General features: G+C 59.5%; 1 protein-coding gene across 1 annotated transcript in view; it reads right to left on the bottom strand.

The window, feature by feature from the left end:
* Window positions 1–5,245: 5,245 nt before the first annotated feature.
* LRRN1 (leucine rich repeat neuronal 1) overlaps window positions 5,246–9,465 on the bottom strand; it is a 32,964-nt gene continuing 28,744 nt past the window's right edge. Inside the window, exon 2 of the mRNA XM_045857549.1 lies at window positions 5,246–8,566. Coding sequence (XP_045713505.1) covers window positions 6,149–8,299 — 2,151 coding nt within the window. The 5' untranslated portion in view covers window positions 8,300–8,566 and the 3' untranslated portion in view covers window positions 5,246–6,148. The remainder of the gene's footprint in view (window positions 8,567–9,465) is intronic.

The raw sequence follows: 9,465 nt of genomic DNA, 5'->3' as shown, positions 1-9,465 counted from the left end.
GCGATGAAAGAGATTTCTTTTTAAGACAAGACTTCAGAGATGACCTTGGAGGGCATTTTCCATGTTTATGATTAGTCGGCGCGGCGCCCTCTCGCTGGAGAAAAGGGCGCCCAGGGAGCAGGGCCGGGACGGAGGAACCGTTCTGGCAATTTCCAGGACAATCACAGGCCCGCGCTCCACACAGACAGGTAAGTGTCAGCCTCCCGGGCTCCGGGAGCACAGGGGTGTCGATGCCAAGCCTCTGGGCCGTTCCGTTACTTCTCTGGCTGAAATATAATCAGAGCCAGACAAAGAGGGCGTTTTGTCACTGCAGTGAATGGCATTTTCCGTGCAGCCAGGGGCCATTGACCCTGAAGAACGAGCCAGAGTCTTTCTGGCACCGTGCGCCGCCGCCGCCTCGTCATCAGTCTCTGTAACCGAGTCGTAAAACCCAATCACAGGCGCTAGCTGGCCTACCTCGCGGGACAAACGCAAGTTTAGTGAAGGACCCGGCTGGGAGACCGTCGTGGTTTCGAGTGAAACCTTCCAGCCCCGTCGGGATGCTCTCTGAATGCGGGCAGCTTTTTCTCTGCATGTCTTTAGACCATTTTGTTTAAGTTGATTCCAGGCTCCACGTTCTATGTAACACGCAGGGGAGGACAAGGGAGGGTACTGCCTGGGGTGAGGAAAAGCTTCGGTCACCGTCATTTAACCGGTTCCGCTCCAGGGTGACTGAGGGGGAGGCATGCGCGGAGGTCCCAGGGAGTCCGCTTTCAGCAACACCCGGACCCCGGCCTCAGCCCTGCCCATGGCGGCACCGTAGACGGAGCCCCCCCGGGAGGCGGGACGTGCACCGGCCGCACCCTGCTGCCCTCGCCGCGTGCAGGGCGATTCGCTTTACCCCCCCGTGTCTCTGCGAAGACGGCCGTGAGGACACCCTCGCTGTTTCTCAGACGCCCGCGTTTCTCGGTCCCAAGCCCCTCAGTTTCCAGTTCTTCTCGGAACTGAGAGGTGTGGTGTGGGCGGAGCAAAGTATCCACGGTGAAAAGATCCTCGCGACTCTGCCCTCTGTCAATCCCCAGGCCCCCCGGGGACCACGGCAGGTTTCTTGTGGCCCTTCTTCTGTTTTCTCCTGCGGGGGGAGGACGGCCGTGTCTTTAACAGTCATTTACCCATCTGCACATCCTGAGACCACACAGAGCCACTGTTGTTGAGCTAGTCCCCTACCCGGGGTGTCCACCCTGTGGCCTGCGGGCTGCATGCAGCCCAGGATGCCTGTGCATGCAGCTCAACACAAAATCGTACCTGCGCTGAAAACATTACGAGAATTTTTTGTGATTACGTGTTGCAGTGAATTTAATGTGTGGCCCAAGAGAACTCTTCTTCCAATGTGGCCCAGAGACGCCAAACGTTGGACGCCGCTGCTAAGCAAAGATGCTCCGAGGGTCCCGGGACCACCCTGGCTCCAGGGCACGGTCACAGAGCCCCGACACCCTCGCCCTCGGGGGCCAGCCTGCCCCCGAGGCTCCTGAAGAAGCGAAGGTTTGAGTCTCGGCTCTCTCGCCGGCTCAGCCGTGGGGCCAAGCGAGCACCGTTCATCCACCCCGTGCCCCACCCTTTCCGCCTCCAAACTGGGAACCCCCTGCGACCCCCTCACTCTGGGTGGCAGCAGCTTCCCGCCGCCAACTTAAAATAGGGCTCTTCCGGACCGATGACGTAAAAAGTCCTGTATCAACTCGCAACAGGCACGCCTGCACGGCACCCGCGTGGATGCATTTCTCCATTCGTTAGCAGGACATGTAGCTGAGGTCCCGGGGAATATTCCCCCCCTGACCCCCCAGGTGTGAAGCGTTCTTCCCCAGCCGGCTACTAGGGCACTGGCCCGGCCCTGCCACCTGACTCAACAGCTCTGTGTTCCAGTGTCCCCTCTGGGGACAGGGCCGGAGATGTGGTAGGACCAGGGGAGCCACGGCCGGGTTCGGACCGCTCCTGGACCGCCCCGCCCCGCCCCTGCTCCCCTGCACCCTCTGCCACCGGACTGAACAGTTTCCCTGTGTTTTCTTTCGGTCATCCTTGGTTTCACGCTCTCAGGCTCTGAGGCTCTGAGAATGAGGCCTGCTACCCGTGTGCGTGAGGGTTTCCGTCCAACCTGAGGATTTCTGAAATCGCCTGAAGCTGTGATCAGGGCGAACCAGCAAGTGCCGGAGTGTTTCTGTCTGTGACGGAAGCAACCGGAGAAATGCAAAAATCTTTCTCTCATCCGTCCTCACCAATTCTGTTACAGGTTCCAGGGCAACTGTCCATTCGGTGCCGGGGCCTCTCCCGGCAGAAGCTTTGACGCGCAGTGGATTTAACAGGCCGCAGGCCATTAAATGACCACCTGTCTTCATAACAGCGCCCTCTCCTCGTTGTTTAAAGAATTGAAAAACGAAAATCACACAGCCAAAAATCCCCGGTGACTGCACCTCTCAGCCACTGGGAGACACAGCGCTTCAGGAAAAACGTCTTCCCTGGGTTCCTTAGGCGCAGACCGTGAGAAAGAAGTTTGGGCGAAGCCCTGTGCTGGGAGGCGACCTCGGGAACCACCACCCAGGCGTGAGGACGCGGGACCACGGGGGGGGGGCTGGGGACGGGGTTGCAGCCCAGTGAGCGGCCACTGCGGGAAACTGGGGACTCTGGGAGGTGACCTAGGGCACTCGCCTCCCAGGTGCCGCAGGGCGGGGCGGGGGAGAGAACCCCATTTCCGTAGCAGCCCCACCTGCCGCCAGGTGTGGGTTCAGAACTGCTGCTAGGAGCATGTGCAACAAACACACTAGGCCCTTGGTGACATCACCTCACCGGAAGTGGGTTTTCTCATGGGCGCGGTGGAAGTGCATCTTGCACTGAGACTGTGCTCAGAAAGGAGTCCAGCAGGAACGTGTTGGCCTGCTTTGTGAGCCACCGAGGACTGTGTGGGCGTCCTCTATTATTAATGCAGGTGGACAGGTGCTCCATCCCCTGCCGCCCCAGGAGCGTGACCTTTTTTATTTTTTAATTTTTTTAGATTATTTATTTATTTATTTTTAGAGAGGGAAGGGACGGAGAGAGAGAGAAACATCCATGTGCAGTTGCTGGGGGCCGTGGCCCGCAACCCAGGCATGTACCCTGACTGGGAATTGAACCTGCGATGCTTTGGTTCGCAGCCTGCGCTCCATCCACTGAGCTACGCCAGCCAGGGCTGGCGTGACCTTAGTAGATGCGTGACCTGGCATCGCTGCTGACAGGCGACTCCTTCGTCCTGAAGCCCGTGCCCCTGCTGCCTCGCTCAGCTTTGCGCTCCCGCTCCCCGCTCCGTCCTGCACGCTCCTCTGACCACGGTCCCACCTCGCCGGCCCGTGAGGTGCCGGACCCCTCGCCCGGAGCCCCTTCTCCTGAGTCAGACCCGTCCCAGCTGTCCGTGTGTCCTCCCACCCGCCCTGAGGGGTTCCCTCCGCCTCGGCACCCGTCCCACTGTCTGTCTCCGCCCCAGCGGGCCCACCTCCCAACGAGAGGAAGGCCTTCGGTCCCGGGGCACGTGTGTTCCGTCGCGGCGGCCCACGTGTGGGTGGGCACACAGACAGTGCTCGACAAGGATGCGCTGGTGAGGCAGGTCGCCGTGTCCCAGGTCACCAAGGTCACCAGCGGCAGGGGGTTCCGCGCTGCCACATGGGTCCATGCAGCAGCCTGAGATGTGCCCACGAGACCGACCTCCGCCGGCTGGCAAGGCCGCAGCCTGTCGGTCAGCAGGGCCGTGACCCCGTGACCCAAACACCGTCCGCCTCTCAACAGTTTTAGAACTCCGCCCTGGCGGAGGCGTCCGTGAGAGCTGCGGCAACAGTGTGGCGCGTTCCCAGACGCCTCTCGCCCGGGTCTTCCACGTGCTGGCGGCCCACACGTGTGTGGTTCTCTCTCTCTCTGCCTTCGGGGCTGTTTTAAGAGTCAGGTTCAGAGGATGAGGCGGCCTGGTCGTGGGGTCGCTGCCCGGCTCCCCTGCCCGAGGGGAGAGCGATGCTCTCGGGGTTCCGAAGGCGCAGCGTCTGTCCTCGCCGCATCCCCAGGGCGTGCGGACCGCTGAGTGGAGTTTCCGGCGTCCAGAACAAAACCCTGGGCATCACATCGAGCGGCTGGGGTTTGCGTAGAAACGGGAGGGAAAGGGGCGTTTTGGTGGCCGATCTGAGTGACTCCCGAGACGAGGAAGTTAGTAAAGGAAGAACCCCTCGGCCGGCCTCGCCCCCGCCCCCCGCCCCATCCCCGGGGCTGGGCCGGCCCCTGCTGCTGGCTCCCCTCCTTCCCGAGCTGTGGTCCCAGCTGCGGCAGCATCCCCGGGCGGCAGGGCGGGCCGCTGCACCAATCCTCACGGCTCTGCTTCTCTGTCTCGGCGGAGATGGGCCCTCTCCCCCGTGACGGCACTTCTAGACCCACCCCTGCCCTCCCCGCCCCCCAGAACGGGGCTCCCGACTACACCTGCCTCCTCTGACTTGCACCCACACCTTCCCAGGGACCGCTTGCTTCGGCCAGGCCGCCCCCGTCCGTCCTTCCGATGAAACATGCCAGCAGTGCGGGAACCCCCGTGTCCTGCCGGTCACTCTCGCGTCCAGTGGGCCTGTTCAGACCCGCGGGGGCCACCGTGGGCCCGAGAGGCAGATGGCCATTAAAAGGGAAGTGGCAGGTAGCCCATGAGGGACACGTCCCGACTCCGTGTTTTCAACTTTGACGGAGCGTGTGGCCACGGCTCCTGAGAAGTCAGATGTTATCAGGACCCGTGCGGAACGGGCATGCGACCCCTCTCCCGCCCTCTCTCTCCATCTCTCTCTTTCCTCACTGCGTGTAGTTGTGCAGGGGACCTGGCGATGTCCCTGTTTTCTTCACAGGAACCTTTGCCCGTGTTAGGTGTGGTCAGTAATATTTAAAATACAGCAGTCCTGTTCATGAAAGTATCTTCCATAAGAGAAATATTTCTTCTTAAAAGAAATGAAGAAATAAAGCCCTGGCTGGCGTAGCTCAGTGGATTGAGCGTGGGCTGAGAACCAAAGCATCGCAGGTTCGATTCCCAGTCAGGGCACATGCCTGGGCTGCAGGCCACGGCCCCCAGCAACCGCACATTGATGTTTCTCTCTCTCTCTCTATCTCCCTCTCTTCCCTCTCTAAAAATAAATAAATAAATAAAATCTTTAAAAAAAAATAAAAAAAGAAACGTAGAAATAAATTCATGTCTACAGAACGAATCCACCACGTTTTTGGCCCCCGCCCCCGGTGACAGAAAGAAAGCACGTGTCGTCGCGAAGGTTCTAGAAAACCAGAACAAAACTAATTTATTGTAGTGCTGCCTTCATCCTACGCCGCGTGTGGGTGAGTTAAACACAACAAAAGCACTGTCTTTCCTTTTAAAAGTGTCTACTAAAGATAAAAAGAAGACGGTAACAATTAACATGTAGTCTGTTACGTTAAAAAATTTGATATACATGTTTCTATTGCTTGTTAGCTTGTTCTAAACCTCTTTAACTATTACAAAAAAAAAAAAGAGAGAGAGAGAGAAGTCGTCGTTCAAAGGCAAACATCCAATCCAGTGGAGTCAACGTTACGGTGCAGCCAACTAACGTCGTTCAAAGGAGGCGGCGAGTCGGGCCTCAGCTCCTGGGGGTGAAGGATCAGTCTGGAGGCCGGTGGCTGCGAAGGGTTCGTGCTGCGCCCCGCCTGCAGGTCAGCCGCGGGCGGACGGGGCGCTCTCCGCTGGCGGCTGCAGGAGGAGGGGTGCCGCTGCCCGAGGAGGGGTGCCGCTGCCGGCGAGGGCACAGGCAACCCACCCCGCCCTCCATCCTTCTACTGAGCGCTGCAGTTAGAACAGCATCGCTGGGTGTCGCACACAAACTAAGACAAAAGAATAATATAATAATAATGATAAAAACGATAGGAAGAAAACCCCCACACACCCTGGAAGCCTCGGGGTGCTGCCAGCCGTGCCAAACTCTTGCGATACGCTCTACTGAAAAAAAAAAAACAACAAAAAAAGGAAATAGCCACCCGTAGTCCTCTCCACCCTGCCGCCGGCTAGCCCAGTCACGAATACAAAAGTCTCCCCCGCGTTACTTTTGCAGAATAAAGCAAAAACGTCTTTGTGCTCCTTACGACCAGAAGCGAAGCGTCCACTGAGTCACCACATGTAGTAGCTCCTGGATGTGTCCACCTGGGTGGGCTTGGTCTCTGCGGACCCCTCCTTGTCCTTCTCGCTGTCTCCGTCCCAGAGGTTGATGAGTGGCGGGTACAGCTCGTTCAGCGGGATGGAGGAGGTCTTCTGCATGTACTTCTTCAGGGAGTGGTGGTAGTTTTTCCTCTTCAGCCTCTTGGCGACGTACGCGGCCACGGACGCCAGGCTGACCACGGCGAACAGGCACCCCATCACGGCCGCCAGGGCGGTGCTGGCGTCCTGCTCGGAAATGGCCAGGGCGAAGGCGGCGTCCTTGGTGGTGACGTTCACGCACGACTTCTGGGTCTGCTGGTGGACGTTGGACACGGTGAGGCACACCTCATAGTCCGTGGAAGGCTGCAGGTGCGTCAGGTTGTACTCGTGGACGTCCACGGGGACCCGGGCCGTGTAGGTGATGTGCGGGTTGTCGATCTTCATGGTGGCCGACGACCATTTCAGGTTGGACGTCATGACGTTGGAGTTGACCTTCCAGGACACTAAAATGGAGTGAGACTCCGTCTGCTTGACGTATATTTTCAGCACCTGGGTGCCATCCGGGAGGGTGCCGTTGACCTTGACGGTCACCACGCGGGTGTCTGCGCCTTCGACGTTCTGGGCGACACAGGTGTATCTTCCTGAATCTTCCGTTCGCACGTTCGCTATCTCCAAGGTGCCTTCGCTGCTCAGCGTGTATCTGTCCGAGGGCGTCTCCGCGGTTATCTTGCTTCCCAGGGGGCCGACCCAGTAAACGTCGGGCTCCGGCTCGGCCACGGCCCGGCAGTCCAGCAGGACCGCGGTGCCCACCTCCGCGTTCACGTAGCCGGGCAGCGCGCCGGGAGCGATCACGGGCGGGCACTGCTCCCCGGAGTCCCGCGCGAGGGCCTCCTTCACCTGCCGGCCCCTGACCTCGGGCGGCGTGGCGCAGAACATGGACAGGGGCTCCATGAAGCGGATGGCCGTCCCGTTGGAGCTGACCCAGCGGAGGACGCAGTCGCAGCGCAGCGGGTTGCTGTGGATGCTGATCTCCCGCAGGTTGGGCAGGGACTCCACCGTCTTCCGGTAGACGGCGTTCAGGGCGTTGTTGTTGAGCATCAGGCTCTCCAGGGCGGGCACGCCGCGGAAGGCCAGGCGGTGGATGTAGGAGAGCTTGGGGTTGTTGGTGGCCTCCAGCTTGGTGAGCTCGGGCAGGTTGTCCAGCGCGTACCGGTCCACGGACACCAGCTCGCCCATGTTGTTGAGCCCCAGCTCCTTCAGCCGCAGCATGTCCTTGAAGTCCCCTTCCTGGATTCTGTGGATGGGGTTTTTGTTCAGGTCCAGGAACTTCAGGTTGGGGACCTTCTGCAGCGCGAGCTGGGGCACCTTGGCCAGTCTGTTGTCATAAAAAGACAGGCTCTCGAGACTGTCCAAGCCCACCAGGGCGTTGCCGGGAACCTCGGTGAGATACATTCCCGCCAAAACCAGGCTCCTCAGGTTGGACAGGGGTTTGAAGTTCATGTCCAGAATCCCAATCACGGGGTTCTCCCCGATCATGAGGATCTCCAGGTTGGGCGTCGAGTCGAACCAGCGGCTGTCGATCACCTTCAGCTTGTTGGAGTTCAGGTGCAGCCTCAAGAGGTTCCTCAGGCCGGCGAACGCCCTGGCGGAGATGGCGCTGATCTGGTTGTGGTTGATGTACAGCTCCTGCAGGCTGGCCAGGTCCTGCAGGCAGTAGTCCGTCATCTCCGCGATCTGGTTCTCCTCCAGGTGCAGGGTGGTGAGCTGGCTCAGGTTGGCCAGCCCCACCTCGCGGATGCTGGTGAAGTTGTTCTGGGAGAAGTCCAGCTCCGTCAGGTTGCACAGCTGCTGCAGCTCGTCCGCCGTCCTGGCGATGTTGTTGCTCTGCAGCAGGAGCACCTGCGTGTCGCTGGACAGGTTGCCGGGGATCCGTGTCAGTCGGAGGTCGTTGCAGTCCACGGTCGTGGCCTCCCGGTACGTGGACTGCGGCGTGAACCACGGCCTGATCTCGCACACGCACAGCTGCGGGCACTCGCTGCTTTGCAGGGAGGACCCGGACAAGGAAGTCACCAGCAAGCCCAGCACCAAGCGGGAGGCCGCGCCGACCGGGCTCATCCTGGCCATGCCGGCCCCGCCGAGCCAGCTCAGCCCCGGCCCGCGCACGCTTTACCGGGAGGTGGACGCTGGAGGGCGACGCCTGGGGGAGCCAGCAGGGAGGGTGGACATCCACGCGGAGCCTCAGTGGCAGCGAGGACAATCCCGGAGTCCGAAGCGATGGTTTTCTGGAGTTGGCAGGGGGCAGGGGGTGCTCGAGCGTCCTTCAGCCACGTTCCCCGGTCCCCGGCGCGCCCGCGGCTCAGCGGCACCGGGTCTGAGTCTGCTGCGGGGTGCCTGGAAGTGAGACGGGGACAGATGTTACTTCTATTCCCGAGACCTCCGACATCACAGCCTTCCTTCGGTCCCCCGGAAAGGCACGATCCCTCCCGAATCAAACAGCAGAAGGTTCAAAAGCACTTGAAGGGTTTCACCAGATCCCACTCACACTGTTAAACTGGTTTCCACTTTCACGGTTAAATTGGGGCTGCTTGTGTGACTGGGTACACACACACAAGCTTAATAGGGACACTTAGAAAAACCCACAGATGTCATTTTTAAAAAACAGAAGTGACTTTAGAAACTACATACATTATGGCACCAGGAAAAAAAAACACCAAAAACCAAAACCAGAAGGTCCAAGCCAACCACGACGGGCAGTGTGTTCGAGACCCGCAGTCTGTTTCCCATTGTCCACAGTTTAACGACAGGGTCGTCCAGCCCCCAGCACTCTTTCCTTTCCGGATGGAACGCCCTGCAGACGCACTGGCTTGAAAAGCCGGTGCTTTCCTAGCGTGACTGTTCTTACGCAGCAAGTTAGTTTCACGCAACCAGAAAGGGACGCCACCGACTTTCCTTACATTCCCTCACAGCCACGTCGGGACAGGACGGGATGAAACAGTGAAGGAACTCCGTTGCACCGTGCTGCCTCTCTTCACTGGAAACGCCAGCGTACAGAGTCCTGGCCGCTGTGGCTCAGTGCACTGAGTGTCGTCCCCAAAACGGAAAGGTCACGGTTTGATTCCCGGTCGGGACACGTGCCTGGGTGGAGGGTCAGGTCCCCTACTTGGGTCGTGGGAGAGGCAACTGGGTGATGTTTCTCTCTCTCTCCCACCCTTCTCCTCTCTTAAAAAATACATAAATAAACTCTTAAGAACACCCAGAGCAAACAGGCATGCATGTATGTAAACATCACG

Source organism: Phyllostomus hastatus, unplaced genomic scaffold (assembly GCF_019186645.2).
Source record: "Phyllostomus hastatus isolate PE091 unplaced genomic scaffold, TTU_PhHast_1.1 phas_scaffold_129, whole genome shotgun sequence".
Taxonomy (NCBI): domain Eukaryota; kingdom Metazoa; phylum Chordata; class Mammalia; order Chiroptera; family Phyllostomidae; genus Phyllostomus; species Phyllostomus hastatus.
The sequence above is the reverse complement of the archived record's forward strand: the minus strand, read 5'-3'. Positions and strand labels throughout refer to the sequence as shown.